The following is a 22,223-nucleotide window of genomic DNA, read 5'->3' as shown; positions in this document are numbered from 1 at the left end:
CTATTTCATAAGACGTTGCTTGATTTACAGATTCAATGTATAATTTTTTTATTGTGAGAACTGTTAACATAGTCTGATTCACAGGACGTTTAACACTGCCAGTTTCCAGCGTCTGACAGCATTTCCTACCGCCCCTGAATGCAGCAGAGGCCGGAGCAGTCCGCACAGCTCTACCTCCGCGGACCTGCACCATTCATAGTTACCCCTCTTACGTAGAACTCTAGAGACATTCAAGTTTGATCCAGCAGCTCAGGAGACAAAAACTAAAACTTCTGGATTGTTTTAGGGAGTGACTTCATCATGACTGCAAGGATTCAGAGCTCAGCGGGGAAAGAACAGAAAGCTGAGGCGAAGAGTCGAGCATCAGGTAATTACAGGAGCGCAGATAAAGGAGGAACACTGATGAGACAGTCAGCTGCAGGACTCTGATGTTAAAATGGCTTTTCCTTTCCTATATTATGAATATTAGTATACACAATTTTTTTTAATTGTTTTATTGTTTTTGGGGGATAAATGTAAATTAGGGCTACTATATAATTAAATAATTTCAGGCACACAATCTACGAACGATAGATAGATAGATAGATAGATAGATAGATAGATAGATAGATAGATAGATAGATAGATAGATAGATAGATAGATTATCTTTTATAAGAACTTTGATTTAATCACTGAGGCATGTGGGAGTCAGTAATTATTTAAATAAATTATTAAGTTTTTAATATTATTATTATTATTATTATTATTATTATTATTATTATTATTATTATTATTATTGTAGTTGTTGTTGTTATATTTAGTCTAAATCACACAATGTTCCCAATTTTTAAAATCACAGTCACATTTGAATGTGTTCTTCATGGTAGATTATTAGTTTCCACATGAAGCACGTGGTTTCCTTTGTGGTAATGTAGTCTTAGCCTATCATCCTGTTCAACTGTACCTTTAATATAATTTTAGTCATGAAAGTGTGTGATGGGGGCACTTTCTTATCCTCATATTAAGTCTTTTAGCTGCCAAAGTTAATGAAGATGATTGCATTTTGGGTAATTTGTGGTGAATTACCTGAACGTTTTTCCAGGCATTTTCATGCCAGACCCAAGATATTAGATTTGATATTAGCTTCTGTGATTTATTGAGCCGTGTTGTCAAAGAGCTTTTAGCTCTTATGAACAAAATATCTAAGAATGTATTTATATAGTCGTGCAATGAAGCACACATTTCTTAATACCAAATGTAGATATAAATCTATCTTTAATTGATGTATTTTGGTCTTTTTTTTTTTTCATTTTTCATGAGAAATCTGCATCCACGTTTATTTCTATTTAATTATTATTGATCACAGGTGAACATTTTATTTGTTCTCAGAACAATCAAACAGTTCTTGTATCTACTATATCCTCCACTGGCATTTTGGACGTCTTCTGTCCTGTTTTGTCCAAGTTTTTTTTTTAGGTTGGAGGTTCTTTTAAAACACAGCAACAGTTACAAAGCATCATTAACATATTATGTTCATCACATAGGATTCAACTAAAAAAGTGGCTCAGGCATGAAGTCTTTGAGCTAACTGTATTCTTGGCAGCAGCTATACATGCAATACATGTACAGTTATTTGTTGTAGCCTACTGCTGTGGAAAAGTGCAATCAGCTGTGTAGCATCTGCTGTGGCAGCAGCATCAGAACCAGAGACTTAAAGACTGAACAAAAAGGCTGCTCTGTCCTGTGGAAAAAGCTGAATGTCTACAAAGAAATGCAACACAAACTGCTGAAAATAGTGAAAGATTCCTCACATCCTCGACACAACACAGTAATCAACAGTGTGTTAAAATTAAAACAAACAAAGGAACATTAAATTTTCCCTCTGGGATAAAAAAAAAAGCTTTTTTGGCATAATAATTTCATTTTATTAATATTAAGTTTTGTCATTTGATATATTGCATTAAAATCTGTGTTACATTTTACAGTGTAGTAGGTCTTAATCACTGGACTTGGGCAAAAAGGTAAAAAAAAAAAAGAAAAAGAAAAAAATGATATCTGCCTCCATGTCGAGGTCTTTTACCAGGCTAGAGATGACGGTACTACTGTTTCTGGAGCACTTTTTGTGGGACACATTAGTATTTTGGAATATTATTTTATATAAATATATAAATATTGGGTGCTTTGCAGCAGCATTAATATTCATGCTTTCATCTAATTTGCCAAACATTTTTATTTTTGAGTCCTTTAACCAGATTAATTAAATGTAGAAAAAAATGCAGTTGGATGAGGATATAAGATTGGTTTTTCATGAGGAACATTTTCTTATTTGTAGAAATGATGAATGATCTATGTTGATCTATGTGGTTGTTTTATTAAACAAAGAGGAGAAATGACAAATTCCTTAATCTCTGCAAACTGAGTTATAAACATTTCATGACATTTGAGTAATGGTGTAGATGGGGGAATTGAATAACAATCAACATTAACATGAAAATAAATCAAGTGAAATTTATTTGTCATTAGAATTAGAGATGTTTGGTTTGAGGCCCATCGCTTGGAGAATTTTGTTTTATTCATCCTGCATCGGGTTTTGCATTCTTACTGAAAGCAGATGTTTTCTTTATGGGTGGCAGAGGCAATGGTGAAGGTGAGAAGAGCTCTGTGGCTGGTGCTGGCATTGTTCAGTTTATCCCTGCTGCTGGTGGTACTGGGAGCCTACACAACAACCCGCACAGAGAGCTTGAGTGTGACTGGCTACGCCTCTGGAGTTATTGTAAGTAGCTATTCAACCCTTAATAATTTTATAATCACAATTTCATCAGAAAGAAAAGGTCATGAGTAATACTATAATACTTAGTTTGAATCGCCCAGCAGGATTTTTTAAAATGCCTCAAAACTTTCAAAACAACTGGCGACCCATCTTATTGCAACAGCCAAACTCTCTTCTCGTTGCGGTCCATCAGGGAGTTGATGGAGACAAAGTTACACTGCAGGAAGGCCATGAATGCCAGTGACTGACGGCTGAGTTGCAGACGTTTATCTTGCATTCAAGCTTTCTTCAGATTTTGATCTGGAAGAATGTGAAAGGTCTTTATTAAGTGTTTTCTGAAACTGAATCCTCTGAGATCAGTTACTAGATAAGTCTGGCAGATTTGTAGCCGCAGTCATATATAATTATAACCCTTTGTCATTCTTGTTAACATCTTTAACATTAAAGAAAAATGTATGTTTTTAGATTTGGACCACCAAGGCAATTCTAATATTGCATTTCTCTTCATCATTAGCTTGAGAGCTTTTCTGGGATGAGAGCCAGAGAAAAAAGCAGAAAATGATTTTTTTTTTTTTTTAAATTAAAAAAATGAACCATATTTCTTTATCATGTGCAACACTGTAATGTGTCCTCTGCAGCTGACCCTTGGCTCTTTCCTGGGACTTCTGGGACTCCTGCTGGAAGAGAACCGCAAGCAGCTGGTACTGCATATCCTTCTGCTCGACACTCAAACACTAACATCCTCTGTCAAGGTTTCCCCCACATGTTTTCCCTGTACGCATTCTGCCTTCATAGGAACTTTACTCTTGCCAGCAGAGATGCAATGGGACACAGTGCTGCTCAGACATCTTGTATTGGTTTTGTCCCATTATGGGATTAATGGAACTATTCAGGGAATAAAGTGAAGCTTATAGAACTTGCAGAAAATAGCTGAACGTGTAAAATATATGGACATGATTTAAATAGATTTAAATAGGATGTCAAATGGATTCAACAGCATTTGTTAATAGTACAAAATTTATTAGATCCACCCATAATGACATTTCCTGGTCATTTAATGCTTCACGCCCAGTGGGACTGCTTTCATATAAGACTTTTCCTCTTGCCTTTGTTTTGCCTGTAAATATGCCTGTAAGTGTTTAAACAGGTGAACTCCCTTATAATTTCTTTTTAAAGGTCTCTGGGAAAGCGAGACCACCAGACACCTTAAAAGGCATTTATTCCAAAGCCTTGTGCTTGTTGTTTTGATCTGTTCTGTCAGAAGTAATTTCAGAGCTGTTCCTGTGTCATCAGACATACCTCAGCTTTTTGTCGCTGCTTTCCGCTGCTGTGTGAATGGCTTTTTCACACCCACTCTTTGATGACTGATCAGATTTCAGTAAATAGTTGATTGAAAGTCCAGATGCATCTCTCTGGTACTGCAACAAGTCTGTGTCAAAGGTTTTTTGTCCCCTACCTTTTTAAGATATCACTTTCAAATACTTTTCACCTGCTGCAGATAGTTTAACATTTTATGCTAACACTAAGTTTGTGCTTATTTACTCAAATTCATAAGGACACACTGCACACCATGCTGAAATGGTAAGTTTCAGGTGAAACAACCTTGTTCTTACCAGAAGACTATTATGTCTGTCAAACTGTTATCATTTCATGTTTTATTTTTCAAATGCAACAAAAAATACAAATAATGTCTGTTTGTAGCCTATGTTGACACTGTAATACCCGAGGATACACAGAAAATGACTTAATGCTTATGTGCTGAAATGACACTTATCCTTTACTTGAATGTCTCAGAGGTAAGTGTTAAGTTGTCAAACAACGGGAAAAAAAGTTAATCCGGTATTGTTTTTTTTAGAAGACTTTCAGACAACTGTTGGCAAAACCAATTGAAAGATTACAAGCAAAACTGGTTCCCAGAGAGCAAAAGTATCAACAAAGAAACTACGACTGAGACTTTTGCACAGTACATTTGATTGTTTCTTTGAGCTTGTTCCACTTTAATCGCATTAGCGAGGCTAACGTATCAGACTGTGACCACTGGTTGTAAAAATTCAGCACAACATCAAAGACTTGTTGAAGAGAAAAATGAAGAACATCTTCTTCCAGGTCTTCCTCTCGGTGAATACCATAATACACCGTAAGGATTCACTCTGATCAGCAGCGTGATGCTGAGCCACATGTGCACATTTCCAGGTGGACTGTCATTCATAAAGGAAACTTTACTAGATTAACAGATTTGGAAGGGCATGTTTTTATAAATCAGATCCTTTTTTATTTTTATTTTTGGCAAATGTAATTTTTCAACATCAATCCTATGTAATGTTTCATACATGCACCCCAGATCATCCCATCTGCCAACATTTATTATGAGCAAGCCTTCATTCCTAAAGTTTTTGGATAAAGCCTGTTGTGCTTTGATTTGGTTTTATGTTTGGATTTTTACATGATCAAGTTCAGGGTTGAGATGAGTTTTTTTTTCCCTTCATGTAATACCATAAAATGTGTGAGAAGCAGTTATGTTTCATGGTGGAAATCCCATCTATCATATTCATTTATTTCAAGCAACTTGATGTCAGGATGTGGTTCAGATTATTATTAACAAAGAGCAGAAGTGAGGAAGAGATGTGGAGGTGCTGATTTTCATCTTCGTCTGCTCTGAAGCAAGCAGGAAAAATTTTTTTGTAACATTCCCACTGTGGGACTGAGTTTGCCTGTCAGTGTTTTTGCTACGTCTTGACAAAATGATCCATTATATTTAGTTTCATTATTTATTTTCCACATAAAAAAAAATCATTTTATCACATCAAAATAAACTTACACATGTGAGGGGTTTTGAATGTTAAAAATGACTTTTTATGAAATAATATTTTAACCCATAAAGACCAAACACATGAAAAAAGATCAGATAAGTGCATTTAAAAAAAACAAAAACAAAACAAAACTTTATTTATCCCTTTAACAACATTTAAAATGAAAAAGTACAATTTTTTTTGGAATATTTACTTATAACCATGTGATGTATCGAATTTTTTATAGTATAATCTTCTGCTTTCTGGCATCCATCAAGGGGCAGAAAACAAAAGTCAAATTGTATTCAACAGGATTTTGAGCAGTTTGCAACATGAAGTGATACCAGATGTCTCAGAAACTGCATGTATCATATATGTCATGCTGGGTTCTTATGGGTTAAACACTCAACATTATTATGTTTTTTTAAACAACATAATCAGGGCTTCAGACCTCTGAACGGCCAGCCTGCTGTGTGAAGAAAAACACATTTTCTGGGCCATAATCTTCAGCTTTGTCAGACTGTGCTGCCATCCAAATTTCCCTGCTTTGTAAAAGTTGTCTCATTTGTTTTTACTTCTTCAGATGACGGCCGCCATTGTGTTCCTCAGCTTTGGGATCATCACCTCTTTTCTGTGCCTGGTGATTGATGGTGTCTATATTGGCTTAAACATGGTGGGTTACCGCTGCTCGCATGTGAATGCTGTAACAATACAGATGGTTGTGTTTGTGGATCATGCTGTTGGCAATATTGACACAGTGAGCAATCGTGGTCATGAAAATAGATACCCCCAAATTAAAGCCCAGCCTTCACAACATTTGCCAACTTTGATTTACCACTCCCCTCTGAAAGTTTGAGCTGAAAAGTTATGTTCTGTCTAAGTGTCCAGACATCACATGTTCTGGATAAGTGGTTTACTTCCTCGAACACAAAAGCTTCACTTCAAAGAAGATAAAGGTCAGCGAAAAGAGATAAATCTATCATAGCTGAAACAAAACACCTTGGTGTTTGTCCTTTCGTGAGTTTGATTAGGACTTAACAATATAAAAAAACTTGAGACCTTGATTTTGATTAATGAAGTATTTTACACTAGTTAATATATTGATACTAGTGTGCTGTAGATGATCAGTTTATTATATGATGAAAGGTTTTAATATGAATATCTTATCTTTTGTAACCATCTGATAAAATAAACATAAAGTCATGAAATGTCTTATATCTTTGACGTAATAATGATTCTGGGTCGTTAATCTTATACTGTTGGATTTAAGTTGTCTACTGTTTATATTGGTTTTTTAAGATAGTGCCACAATTTTCAGGGAGATCAACATGTGAGAGGAGCAGCAAAGATGAGCATGTGTGTTGCTCCCACGAAAGCTTGCAAACATTTTCTCTGCCAACACTGAACAGCTGATTCTGCAGTCGACTCTTGTCTGGTGTCGTTTGGTGGCTTGGCTGATTAAAGTCTGTGGAAACAAATCTTATCGCCAATTTTACAATGTATTGAACAAGCAGGGTCGTTAGTAGCATTTGTATGAACAATACACAGCCACAACAATCTGGTGCTTCATCTTAATGCTAGTTAACCAGTTTGGTCACAAACTTTTTCAACCAGCATTTTTGGCAAGTCAGCCAGTGTGGTTGTGCTCATTACTTTGGCACCGACAGCACACCCAAACTGATCCCACAAATGCTCAGTGAAGGTTGAGTTCAGGAAAGCAGGCAGGTCAATCCTTCCTCTCCACTCCCCTATACTGGAGGTACTGTAGTCTCAGATAAACCCTTGCAAAACCCTGCTCTGTAGTAGCAAGTACTGCCATCTTCATTATGTGAAGTACTTTACATAGGAAATACGACATTTTTTTCAAATTAAAACACAGAAGCTTTCCATAACCATAAATATGACCTAACAAATTAAAAACACACCTGATCATCTATGAGCTGTGTCCGAAAGTCCACACTGTTCTCTATGTAGTGCCCTGTATTGTGGTCACGCCATTTTCTAGGGGTGTCAAATGTCCAGTAAGGAAACAAGTAGTGCAGTCACACGGCCATGGGCCCTCTCGCGCGCGCGCGCACACACACACACACACACACACATACGTATACACCTAACTTGAGTCAAAGCAAACTGGATTAAACCTATTTACAGTTTTTAATTTTTTTGAGGTGTCACTATGATTTTTTTTATTAGTTTTATTTTGTTTTTTTTAGACTCTGTTTTTTTTATTTACATGTATTTTATGAAACTAGGAATAGACAGTAGATTAATCCCACTGAAATCTATGAAATAAGTGATCTCTGTACACCACATCCCAAGGTGGAGGCGAGAACTGAGGTAAGTTTTACATATGGACTGCAAACAGCCAGAGGTGATCTGGTCTACTCAGCATTCGCATTCATAATAAAACTCACTAAAAGCAATGAAACTGAAAGCTGGAGTAGCTTATAATAAACACATAATTAAAGGAAAACCATGTTTATATATAATATTCCTCCATAAAGATAAGGAATATCAGTTTCCTTGGTTAGCTGTGTTTTTGGATTTCAGGCCATCACTGCATCGTGCTATGTTCAGGTGTAATGTGGATTTCTGTAAACTCAAGTTCCACTATACAGGCAGAATGCAGGTTATCTTCTAGAATATTAGTTATTTTTACAATACATCTTTTTTTATTTTGTTGATTTGGGTGAAACCCGGTAATGTTTCCTCATATGAACTTTTAACAGGACATGCGTCCGCTGCATGCAGGGAGGTGTCAGTATTACAGCAGTGGCAGCAGCTACATGTATGAAAACTTCTACACCACCGTGAGTAACGATGCACACGGAGAATTTCTGTGTGAGATAGAATAATTTCTGTAGTTCCATATGCATGTGCAGATGTTACATTGGACTCGTCCATGCTGACACTGAACTTTCCTTTCCAGGTGTCGTGTTGGAATTTGAAGGAGTCTTGTACGATGACGGTACGAAGTGGGACCTGTTACTGCTGCGACCTTTATGACTGCGCCAAGTAAGGCAACACATTGCTGTCCTCTAGCGTGAACATAGCTGCCATGTCATCAAACTAATATTAGTTTGTTAATTGTTCTGCTGCTCACAGAACTGACATGAATGTGTTTCTGATGCATTAAACACAGCTTTTGCTTTGTTCTGCAGTGGAGACTACCTTAGCAACTACTACGAGTTTGTTGGGATTCAAAGCTGCGAGGAAGTCTTCGTGTTGTATGTTTTAATATGGATCCTCGCTGGTCTGAACCTCGTGGCCTTCTTCACAGGGATACTGACCACTGCAGTGCTGGGCAGCATCAAGGAATTTGTAAGACATCCACAACACCCCGCTGCACACTCATCTGGAAACATCTTCAAATGTGGACATTTGAGCTCAGTCCAAAACAAATAACTGTGTATATATATCATGCATCCATGACCCATCTGTCAGTTAAAGGCCAAAGAAACCTCTCTTAGCGAGTCAGAGGAAGATTTATCTGCATGACCATAAAAGCTTTCACACATTTTTTTGCTATTAAAATACTTTGAACAATGGATTTCCAAAATACATTTTTACTACATAAAACATAGATTTTAAAGCTTTACTGATACATTATGGATTGGCAGAGCTTAAAGGAGCCATCAACAAGGCTTCTGCATTCATTCATAATGCTTTTTTCATTTTTCCTTTACTCTGAATTCAACTCCATGCAAGGCTCACAAAATAACCAGACTAGTTTCTCATGCTCTGCGGTTGCAAGTGTAGGCTGACGGTTTAAGACTTCTGTTGTCAACCACATATCATGGTATGAATGTGGGGTCAGCTGTATTATGCAACTTCTCTTCCCCTAAACGGTTTGTGCGGTCTCGCGTTGTTTTGTCTGCAAACTGGAATGTTATTACTTTTTATGCAACTGCAAGGAAAAAAAAGCGTCAAGTATATGGCATTCAGTCGGTGTTGCTGTTGAGTTTTAGGTGGTTAAAACAGAGCACAAAGAGTGCAGTATTTTTATTTACACATTATTTGCTGAGAATATTCCGAGCATTCGTCCTGAGGATCTCAAAAGCAACTTTTGTCAGACGGAAGTAGTGGACAGAAGACATAAATGCAGGTGAACATCAATAGGGTTTAATAAAGATCACCAAAGTACACAGTGCATGGAAACACAAAGCCGATGACCAAGTGAAGACTTGAGCATAAAATGGAGCAATACACAGGTGCAGCACATGTGGGTCATGATAGGAACACATTTACACCAGTCCATCATGGCATGAGTGGAGGAATCCTGAGAGATGTAGTGTTGTGACCAGGGATCAGCAGGCCGACAACACTGAACCTGTCAGCAGATAAGAATCAATCATCACACCTTTGCTTTATTTGAAGGAAATAGATAAAACTAAAATAAGGATGTCAGCATTTAGAGTCTCATCTGGTGTGGTTACATGTTTGGAAAGAGTCACTGACAAGACAGGTTTCATGTTCACACAGTCATTCAGAACAGTATATCTATATCTATACCTATATCTATATCTATCTCTCTCTCTCTCTCTCTCTCTATATATATATATATATATATATATATATATATATATATATATATATATACACATACATATATATATATATATATATATATATATATATATATATATATATATATGTGTGTGTATATATATCTATATCTATCTATATATATATGTATATATATATATATATATATATATATATATATATATATATATATATATATATATATATATATATATATATATATATATATATATATATATATATATATATATATATATATATATATATTAATAAATAAAAAGCTGCAAAGTACTCATAGCTGGATCAGCGGGTTTAACTGGGGCCATCTGTGGCTGCTATGCTGCTGCGCATCACTTAGATTTATCAGAAACATTCCTTTGCAGCTCCTCCTGCAGCTTTCACCTGTAAAACTATCTGTCACACTGAGTTAAAGATAATTCTCACACCAAACTCTACCTAAAAGCAGTTTGAGAGAATGGTTATGTTTCTGTCTTTCAGTTTGAGAGAAGATTATAGTTTTTGGGTGGTACATCCAGCCCTCCCAGATGTACCAGTATTGTCAGTTTGATGACAGATTCCTCTAAAAATAATCATCTGGAAATAGTTTTCATCAATTTACTGATTAGATGATTGATAGTACCAGTGTCACCATACTCACCTATGATAAATAGTAGAACAAAACTGTTGCAAATGAGTCCTTAATCTTGTTAAAAACTCCTTCAACACATCCACTTTGTCTTCTTAGAACCTTAAAGATCATTTGTTTTCAGGTTTTCAGTGCCTTAGCTGCTAGAGATTGAACCATAAACTCTACAGGAGCTAGCGTGTCAGCAGACCACACAACTTCTGTCATCTTTCATCTTGTGTTGCCAGAGTTGACGTCTGTCTTCCTTATCACGCCTCTTCCTTCAGAGAATAAGATTATCTGCTACAATTTATAGAGTGTTCTTCTCAAACCATCATGATTTCCTCACTTATCTTTGAACTAGTCGCTGGTCAGAAATGCAATTCCTTCTTCTCTTTATCTTCTTTGATTTAATTTACCGTCTTCTGAACTTTTGATCTCTGACATTCCACACATACCTTTGTGTTAATGGTGTTGTAAATACATTTCAAGTCAAAGAAGATGTCCAATAAATGGTAGAGTAGTAACTGGTCATGTGCTAATGCACATCCTGCACTTACTACACATTCATTCACAGATATTTCTTTATTTGGAACCTTGCTTCACCTCCCCTTGTTGCTTTACATTATCCAAAAATGTCAGTTTGTAAAATTTATGCGAACATAGTAATCACTAACTCTGTGTATTAACAAAGTTAAGAGGAGTTCATAGATTTTTTAAAAAAGAATACTAAACACTACATTGTGAATTTTCTTTGCGAAGCAGCTGAACTTCAGTGCAACATGTAGATGGGAGGCAGAAGAAGCCCAGCATCAGTTTTCTGCTGTTTCATGTTAATGTTTTGGCTACAAATTTATCCGTGGCTGTGACTGTGGCTATGAGAGTTTGGTATTTATTTTTTTATTTAAAAGACCACCCGGACACAGAATTCAGCCGTAGTGATGTTTACGTTTATTTAGCCATTAGTTTACTACATTTTGTGTTTTGGTGCATGGGGAGGACTCATTCATAAAGGGGGATTCTACACACTTCAACCATCCAACAGGAAAGCTGCAAACATGTTCCAGTTTTTTTTATTGAGATAGAAATACGTAATAGTGTGAGGCTGTCATAAATCAAATCAGATCGCATTCACACAATCCTGATAAAACAGGTTACATTCCTGCCTGAACATGTTATTGTCATTTTTTAAAAATGGTTGATAGAATTTTTGTTATTTCAGTCGTGTTTGTTTAATTAACAAAACAGATGGTTCCTATCCTCACAGACCACCAGTTCTGTTTGTGTCTGAGTCTTTGTACTTCACATAACACATATGTGTGTGTTTGTTTTTCTTTCTGTGTCAGAGGAGTACGAACCCTGTGGACAAACCCAGTGAGAGTGCAGCATCTTCTCCTACAGCTCCTCTGCTAATGGACACCAACCCACACTCAGCATGCCAGCTCCACCCAGTCAGTTTGCAGCCAACATACACACACACACACACACACACACACACACACACACACACACACACACACACACACACACACATGCACACACGCACACAGACATCAGCACAAGGTAGAATAACAAACAGCTTCTCAGCCTTATCAGCAATGCAAACATGAACCTCTTTATCTCCACCCAGCATCCATCAACTATTATGAGTTCTTTTCAGGAGGTGGTTTTAGGGTGGGCTCCATCTCACTTAGTTAAAACTCAGACAGGTTTGTTTCTCCTCAGACACACACTTTTTTAGTCTCTGTTGATGCTTATTTTGGTAAATTAGAAATCTTAAATCAACCAACAAGCCGCAACATAAAAAATGAAAACAGGTAAAGTGAAAAACAGTCATTACCTGAACCGCTTAGTTCAATGAAGGGTCGGTGGGAAGCTGGAGCCATATCCCGGCAATCATCAGGCTCACCAACACACAGAGACAAAAAAAAAAAAAACAACCATGCTCACACTCACTCATAGAGACAATTAGGTAACCAATTACCTAACATGTCTTTGGACAACAGGAAGAAGTCTGAGAACCCAGAGAGAATACATGCATACATGCATACATGCATACATGTGGAGAACATGCTAACTGTGCACAGAAAGGCCACTGTTAAAGCCTCCCCCTTCCAGCCGAGGCTTGAACCAGCGACTCTTCGTGCTGTGACGCCGCAGCAAAAATATTTTGTATAGAAGATTTTTATTTGTACTACTGACAAAAGATTTTTGCTGTAATTTATATAAAGGGGCATGACTTTTAAATAAGTTTACCTCACTTGAGGAAACTTTTATGCAATCGAATAATTCTCCTCCTGGGGGCAGTTACTCAAACACGAAGTAAAGAAAATCAAAGATATAAGCAGATTTCTGCTGCATCTTTCAAACCCAGTTTTGGCAATAAAACTTGTTTCCAGACCTCCCAGCAACAATTCACACATACTGTGAAATATTATGTGGAATAAAACACTTAACTTGGGAAGATTCAGACAAGCCTGTGCACTCAGATCATTTGGATTTGATAAGATTTCCTGAAAAAGAAGGAAAAAAGGAAACACAAGAAAAAGAAAAAAATATGGATTTATGAAAAAATTTCTAGACTTTAATAAATGAGAAATATTAAAACAAAGTGAAAGACTCATTCCAAGTCCTTCATAAAGTAAAAGAAACAAACTCAAAACTAGCCTTTCAGTACTTTGTTTTAGTGTTGCTTCTTTCTCACATTTAGAGAGAAAGTTTGTTAAACAAGAGAAAATATACTAATTTCACCTGCTTGTTGTCTGGATCATCTCAAATTACATTTTTTAATCTCTTTGTATTAAGATAGCTGTTTTTTTTGCAGGTAATTCTAAGTGAACTAAGTGAGTAATTGTCTTAGATGCACCAGCAATACATCCACCCCAGCTGCCTGATAGCAGCTGTTATTTGCTCCATATTTTTATTTCTTTTTATATTTATCTGGATCACCATTAGCTGCAGCTATTCGTCCTGGGGTCCTTTGTTAAATACAATAAGGATTAAATATATTTATGTTCATATTCACATACCTATATATGTATAATTACATACATACATACACGCACATGCACATACATAGTATACATACAAAAGCATATCCATCCATACAAATACATACATATACACATACGTGCATACATATATACATACACACATACATATACATATATGCATGTACATACATAGACTAATACAAATTTGGTAACTTCATTATTAAACAGATTCTGTCGTGATGGTTTTTTTTTTTTTAAATTCAATAATACTCAACAATGCTGTAGGAAATGGCTGGATGTTCACCAGGACCAGTGGATAGGGAAAAATATAATCTTCAACAGTCTTGCAGAGGTTCATGGTGGCAGTAAACCTCCACTGGCCTTTAATGTGTCTCCTCATGGAAGCAAGCTGAGTGCATTTCTAACATTAGTGCTGAGGGTTCGAGGTTGTCCTAAATTACAGCTCTGATGCATCATCAACCCTCAAGTTCAGTGCTTTAAAGTTGTCAGATGTTTCTGCTATTAATTTCTTACACATTTAAAATGACTGGGAACAAATCAATGTATTTTCTTTCCACACACACTGAATAGCGTTTGATGCTGTTTTCTGTCTTGCTTCTATAAAAACCTGACATACATCTGTTGCCCTCACTTTATGTGTTGATGTACCTCGGGTATTGCATCAGTGTGTGTTTCTGAAGATGAAAGAATATGTTAATCATACTTGAAGAATGTGACTGTCAAGAATGTCTTCTCTCTATTGTTGCACGTTGGCTTTAGGTCCTTTAATGGCAACAAACAGACAAAAAGTTTTAAGAAACAGAGGCAGCTGGTTCATGACCTGAAGTGAACCTCTCAGTACTTCGTGTACAATGAGGATCGCATAAATGTCTCGCTGTTTCCAGTTTCACACTCCAAGAAAAAGCCTATTTTCTATGTAACTTAATTTACATGACTTGTGGTTTTCTTTCCTCCAAATCCGAAAGCTAATCTTTTTTGTCTCTCTTCGCCTTTGAACCAGAACATTGCTGTAGTGTTTTAAAGCCTTGGTCAAGTTGTCCTGTAGACCATTTCACCATTAATTGTGGTGTAGTGGAAAGTTTGAACAATCAAGCTTCGGTGTTAGTCAGGTTTTTATCACATTTATGCTCTTTAAGAGGTTACTGAGCACAAGTCCAGAGCCAATGTCTGCAAAGTAGTGACTACAAAGAGACAAAAAGAAACCACAAACACACACAAGACTGATGATAGAGACTAAGCAACCCCATGGAGGGACAAAGGAACTGCAAGATGTAAAAATTCAACAAATGTACAAAATGGTCAGAAAGGAGGAAATGAATAAAGACAGATGCCAAATAATTTTAAAGCCCTGTGAAGACAAAATTACAAATCCACAAAAAATAGATGACTGAAGTTATACAAGAAACAATTACAAACCAAAAGAGACAAATTTCAGAAAAGTAATCACACGACTGGAATAAGAACAAAAAGATAATGAATACAAAGACAAGTAACTAGAAAAGTGGAAAAAACAAACAAAATTAAACAACCTCAGATGTTTATAATGAGATGTCATCATCATTTAAATGCACAAATGAAAGAGCTAAAGTGACTCCAGAGAAAAACAAAGGAAAAACAAAAATGACTACCAAAAAAAACCCAAAAAACTTGAATCCTCCCAAGATAATGAAAAATGTTCAATCAAAACCAAAAGAGACACAATTCAATTAAAAATTTGGTGTGTTTTGTTTATCATTTAGTCATTAACTTGTTGCTAAGCAACCCAATTAGCAGTTAATCTTCCTTCAGCTGTTTATCCTCCGTAACATTAATTTTCCCAGCTTTTTGCTTCTCAGCCCCGCACTTTTTAAGTTACCGCCATCAAATTCAAAACAAAATTATGTTTTTTCCATGAAATCGTAAAATGTCTCACTTTCTGTTTTTTGTCTTCTTTTGGTTTATGAGATTTGCAAATCATTGCTCCCAGTTTTAGCTTATATTTTACACGTTATCCCAACAAACATTTTCTCAACATTTAGACCATTTAACGATCAGAAATAGGGCTTGGAAAGAAACTAAGCATCTCTGAAGAAATGTGAAACAAAAATCAGGAATCTGGTGGAAAGAAAATGGCTGGAAGTTTTAAGGTTTGATATTACACAACGGGACAAGTAGCTCGTGGGGACTTGATCTGTTTTGGACTTGCTTGTTGGACAGGACTGGCAGTCTTTCATGATACAGCAGGCTGGAAACATTTAAGATGATTGGATCTTCACAAAGGCTTAAATTCAGCTCTGTTCGTGAGCAGTGTCGTCTTTCACCACGGTGTCAGTCATGTTTGTTGCATCATTTTCACTTGACTGGCCTCCTTCATCCCGTCCCCTAACCATGGGAATCTTTTGCTCTCATATGCCATAAACATACCCCAAACTCCTCCAGAATATCTGCCATGCTAGATATGTGATTGAGGACTGGGATGTGTCCATGAGCCTCACAAATCATATTTTTGTTTCCAAATATCAGAGTAGATGACCTCCAATCGGGCTAAATGTTTGGACCTTCATGTATCTGCAATATTAAAATCTCTTGTGAAATGTACTTTGGCCTTGTTTACCTATGTTTTATGAGAGTAAGATGGGTAGGTCCCATCGCAGGTTTATGATTAGTATCAAGACTCAGGTGAGGAGAACCTACAAGCTGGACTCAATAGGCAAGAAACAGAACAAAAGATATTAAAGAATTGGTATTTATTTGTTAAAAGCTTAACAGTAATGCATCACACCAAGCGAGAGATGAGGGCCACATGCAGCTAAGGGCCTTAGGCCAGCTGCTTCAAGGAGGTGCAGCTTATGTTGGGGTAGCCACTCAACCAGTAGAAGTAATGTTGCCCCCAGTACAAACACAGGAAGCTACAAGCACAAACTAAGACAGTGTAAATGAAGACCTGGCACTAAATAAAGGGAACTAGGGAGTATTTATACTGAGCGAGCCCATGCCAACAAAATGCAGGTGGAGCTGGTTTGCTAAACGAATTCAGGTGTCCGAGGTAAGCAGAAAGCAAGCCTAACTGCGAATCAGAAAACAGATGGAGGCAATAAAACAAATAAAAGACAAGGAACAAAAATCTAACGAGAGCTAAACCAAACAAATGCAGAAAACCTGGAGTCTTACAACAAAGTTACTCACAGATAATCTACAGAATACTTGACTTATTTGCCATATTTGACAATCTGGACAGAAATGACGGCTGTAAACTGGATCATCAAAAAGCAGAAAGTCAGTTTATTCACATTAAGTTGATTATTTAGGCCTTTTAAACGGTGTCCTATGCTGTTTACTTCTGCTGTGTTAGTACCTGCTTTCTTTTCCTAAATATATGTTGAAGTTATACACTCAGTTTGAGGAAGCCTAAAAAACAATCCAATTTTCCTCACAAACAGAAATGATGGAAAAAGGCTGCTGAGGTCTCCACACATGGCCACCCACATTAGTTCAGTTAATTGGATTTGGCTTTTCGGTTTTGATCTGGACAATAAACTTGTGTTTTTATCACAAAAAGGCTGTAAATTTAATCAGAACAATAAAACGGTATTTATAACTCTTGACAAGGTTGTTGCATTCCCTGCTTTTAAACAGCAGTTTGACAGAAGCTGTAAGATGTGGGCGAGAGCAGAAAGAATTGTGTATTTTTGTGTTTTTTAGCTTCTCTAATCAAACTTAAATCCACAGTTTATGATGTTTTTGTTCTTTGTGAGACAATAATCTTTAACTTTGCTTTTTACAAACCCTTAACCTTGCTAAACATTGTGCCATCACACTCTACATTTACTATATATTATCACAAATTGCTCAGAGAAGACATTGAGTCTGTAGTCTTAAATTCTTTTTTTCTCCTTTCCTCTCTTTTCTCTCATCTGTTAATTATGTCCTGTTCATCCAGGGCGCATCAGTGTTTTTTCCTCCAGCAGAAGCAACAGCTGGCTCGCAGAGTTTTCCTCCATCAGCGACTCCCCTCACAGAGGGGACGCCTTTCACCCCTCTAACCAGCCTGCTGCCTTAATGAGTCTCTATCCTCCCTGTGAGCTCCACTGACCCTCCTCAACCAGCAACAAAAACACGAATAACAGAGGAGCGCACAAACGCATCAATCCTCTGCCGTGGCAGAGCCGAGGAGGAGGTATGTGATAGTCTGTTTAAAAACTTACATCTATAATAATATCTATAATAACATCTAAAACTGCAGCGATGAATTTCATAAAACTTGTTGAAGAATTAAAGAGCAGGTCAAGTAAACTTTGAAACAGATCAGCCACTTTTGTCAGTGAAATAGAGCACTGGGGGAAGAACAGAACAGACAACATAAAGAAAACTGTGTTGGTCTGAATAATGTGCAGAACTTATTTCCACCTACTTCCTGCTCTGTTCAAAAGATTATGACTTTTAACTGTTGTTGTTTGTTTTTTTTTTAACAAAAGATGAAGGAATATTTAGTTATTTCTGTTTATAGAGGCTTTGTGTGGAGTGCTTATGTGCTTATGAGAAGTTAAAATCTTACTTGGTCTGGACAGATTTTTCTGTTTTTAAAAATCAAATGATTTTCCTGGAAGGCTAGCTACAGCTTAAAGACAGCCAGCAATTTTATATATATATTTTTTTAACCTCTAAAAGCTCAAATACAACCTCTCATTCAACCTTTAGACAGTGAAATAGACTGGGTCTGTATAATACAGTCCATATTGCCACACACTGCTGCAAACCAGGCTGTTTTTCAATTAACCATGGACAGTGTTGCTGCAGGATGTTCTGTAGGTGAGTCAGTGCAAACAAGTCTGGTGCAGAAGTGGCAAATATCAACAGCATAGCTTTGAATAGAAGAATATTTTTTTAATCAGTCAATCAATCAAAATTGATTTATAAAGCACTTTACAGCAGTTACAGTTGATCAAAGAGCTGGACAAAGATAAAAAAAAAACAAATATTAAATAAATGAAATACAGTAAACAAAAGATGCTTAAAATGAGGATCAGCACATGAGCGACAGCACTATTATAAGTCATAGGCTGAATTAAATAAGTGGGTCTTTAGTTTTATATTTTGTTGGACTCTTCTGAGTAGATTTTAGTTTGGAAACAGCAGAAAAACTTCAGAGCTCTGACCCTGATTACTCAGAAATACAACACTGCTTATAGGTTAAAAAAAAATTAAATATCCCATTGAGTGTAAAATTATGGAAGCGTGGAGCTGTCATCCTCATAAAAAAGAAAAAAGTTTGGGCCTTATTTTGTTATAATGTGATAGTTTTATTGTAAAAACGTGAAACGTATCACGTTATAACGTCATAGTTTATTGTAAAAACATTAAAACATATCACGTGTAAACGTGCTTATGCTGCTGCCCCCGCGATCAGACCTCAAGTTTCAATTAGATATTATGCCACGTCATCGGGATTGGACTCATTTTTCCTTCTGTACAGACCCATGCCTTTTAAAACTGCCCTTAAACTACGCATATTTATTACAATGTGATCGAAAGTTTTCCAAAGCAGCAAAATTTCACAATGTCTCAACCCAAGTATGAAGAAAAACTCTATCAAGTCCTGTATGAGCCATTTGTAATCTCCTACCCACCCCGCACACAATTTCCTCATCTAAAGTCGAAAATTACCAAGTTCATGTTTTCAGATACATACGTTTCATGTTTTTACAATAAACTTATCACGTTATAACGTGAAAGTTTCACGTTGTTACAATAAACTATTACGTTATAATGTGAAAGTTTCACGTTTTTACAATAAAACTATCACGTTATAACGTAATAAGGCCCAAACTTTTTTTTATGAGGATGACAGCTCTACGCTTCCGTATAAAATTATTTTAAATTTAGTCAATGTTTTATAAATGTTCCTCCACGTGCACAAGAGAGCACGTGGGCTGTAGATGACTAATGTGAAAACCAGTGAAACCAAGTATGAGAGAAAACTTGTGTGTGGAAATAACGGAATCCCAAAACCAAGTTTCTGTATGAATGTTGGATCTGTGTGGTTTTACAGGTATTTAAATGTTTGTGTCAGTGTGTGTGTTTGTATGTGTGCATATGGGTATTGCTTATATTGTCCAAACCCCTGCATCATAACCACTTGCCTTCCTGTGGAGATTTTATTTCCCCATTAAGTCACTAAAAAAAATGTTACAGTAAAAACATGATTTAAGGTGAGATTAAAGTTAGACTTGCAGAGTAGTAAAATTTATAGTGACCATATTTGGAATATGTGATGTCCTTAGTAGTCATGAAAACCCAAATGCTTTTAATTTATATCCTACAAAGCCTCTTAGACATCTGATTTCCATACACACACTGGCCACAACGTTAAAGTCTTGTACCTAATATTGTATGGGTCCCTCTTGACCCATAAAACAAAAGAGTTCTGCCCTGTTGAGTTATGGACCCCACAAACCCCTGAGTGTTGCAGTATCAGGCAGATCTCCAGAAGTCCTGTAAGCTGTGAGCTGAAGCCTGGATGGGGTTTGTGTTTCTTGCACATCCCACAAATGGTAGATAAGATCGAGATCTGGTGAATTTGGAAGCTAAAGACAGCAGGACGGTGATTAGTCTACCACAATGTAGGTGGGTGGTATGCGTCAAAGTAACATCCACAGGAATTCTGGGATTTAAGGTTTCCTGGCAGAATGTTGCCTCGAGCGTCGCGTGTCTCTGCCAGCTTGTTGACTTTTCACACCACACCCTGCTGCCATTTCTTCAAAACCTGGCATGCTCTCGCAGCTGTCCACATGACACGGAATAAAACATGACCCGTCAGACCCCGGCACCTTGACCCTATCTTTGCTTCACAAAGTGGTCTTCCTTAATCTAGTTAAGTTGTCTAGTCATTACAAACTTACTCAGCTCTATACACTTGGTTTTAATTTTCAAACCAGTTGTCAGGAAAACCAATCACTATATCATATGTTTGTCAACCTGAAATTAAAAAAATGTCCACATTCCACACATTCAGGTGTTTTACATGTTGTCCCACATGTCCTTATGTGTTTAGTTAAAGTATCTCTCTTAACTTTTGTAGCACATGCACCGACAGCTCCGAGGTCATGTGTGACTGTTGTTAACCCAGGAACAAGCCACATTTGGAGGTGGGCAGACTAAGGTGGTGAAATGGGTTAGCGCACATGCTTTTATTTGACAGACCTCCATTCAGTTGGCTAACATCCTTTCAGCCAGGATTTTGGTCTTTCACTGCTTTTAAAAAGGTTTTTTCTTTGCTATCAAATATACATCAGAAAAAATCTGGTTAATACCCGGAGATAATACCTGGTTAAACTATATTCACAATTTTTTTTTTTTAAAAACTTGCTTATGTGTCCCAACCCTTTACAGGTCAATTTGTAACAACTTAATCAGGGCAATGTCCCTCATCTTTGTGGGACTTCAATGCTGTGACTGATTGTTGTACATGCAGCACGTGTAATCACATAAAATGACTAATATCCTATAACATGTATATTGCATCATGCTGTTCTGTTTTGTTTTTTTTTCTTTAACAAAATATGTTGGTTAAACTGCAAAAATACAAGTAAATTACATTTCTCATCTGTCATAAGTATGAAGCTTGTGTGTTGATGATTGATCTGATTTTTCAGCTCAAAGAAAGACAAAATATGTTGGTGCTGAAATAAGGACGATAAATCAGATCTCACCAACGCAGACATTTTTTTTATGTAATGAACAAATAAACAGTTTATCCCCATGGATTTGTCTTTGTCTCTTTAAATCATCATACTTAGAGGATGAAGGTTGTTTCGGCACATGCATTGTGTGTTTTGCTGTAGATCATGTTGAGTGATGTTTAAAGGAGAAAATGACTCCTCCTCCCACAGATGGAGATGGACGTGTACATGACTTACAGGTGCATGACTTCAGTAGTGAGAAATAATAATGCAGGGTATTTTGACAGCTTGGGAATTAACAGGTAGACGTAAAACAGAAAAATAGATGGATGAGATGCAAGTGTGGGATGGACGCAACTGGATCCACTACAGTATGTAGTTATGGTTGTAGAGAAATCTGAGCAATAGATGGATGAGCCTTGGAAAGGTCAAAAGTAGCTGGTAAGGACCTGAAGGACAACATTTAGAGCTTTGGAAATGATTTAAACAATAAACACCAAGGCATCTTATACAACCTGGAAAAAACTGAAACAAGGTTCACTTTGTGTTAATGTGGGAAATCATTTGAAGCAAACAGCAGTCCGTGGCAATGCTGAGGGAGTGTGAGGTAGGTCTGGCAAAAGCACCAAAATAAGGAACGGGAGAGGAAACAAAAACTGGGATTAGCAAAGTACCAGCTCTGTGGGAATCATAAATAAATAATAAAAAAAAAAAAATTCTCATGTACTCATGAGAACATTAGTCAAAGATGCCAAGAAATGTGGGAAATCTGACATCATTTAATATTGTAGTGTTTCTGCCCGAGATAGACGTGTGCGTCCAAACAACATAAGTTCTAACAA

General features: G+C 36.7%; 1 protein-coding gene across 1 annotated transcript; it reads left to right on the top strand.

Moving 5' to 3' along the window:
- Window positions 1-233: 233 nt before the first annotated feature.
- Window positions 234-17,762, top strand: LOC306760139 (transmembrane protein 255B; the record flags this gene model as incomplete). Its single annotated transcript, XM_079245931.1, has 9 exons — window positions 234-367; window positions 2,614-2,753; window positions 3,389-3,451; window positions 6,123-6,212; window positions 8,269-8,349; window positions 8,469-8,554; window positions 8,701-8,860; window positions 12,056-12,160; window positions 17,643-17,762. The coding sequence occupies exons 1-9, from the start codon at window positions 301-303 to the stop codon at window positions 17,760-17,762; spliced, it is 912 nt and encodes a 303-aa protein (XP_079102057.1). The 5' UTR covers window positions 234-300.
- Window positions 17,763-22,223: the final 4,461 nt, after the last annotated feature.

Source organism: Telmatherina bonti (assembly GCF_933228915.1).
Source record: "Telmatherina bonti genome assembly, chromosome: 9".
Taxonomy (NCBI): Eukaryota; Metazoa; Chordata; class Actinopteri; order Atheriniformes; family Telmatherinidae; genus Telmatherina; species Telmatherina bonti.
This window is presented reverse-complemented; position numbering and strand designations above follow the sequence as displayed.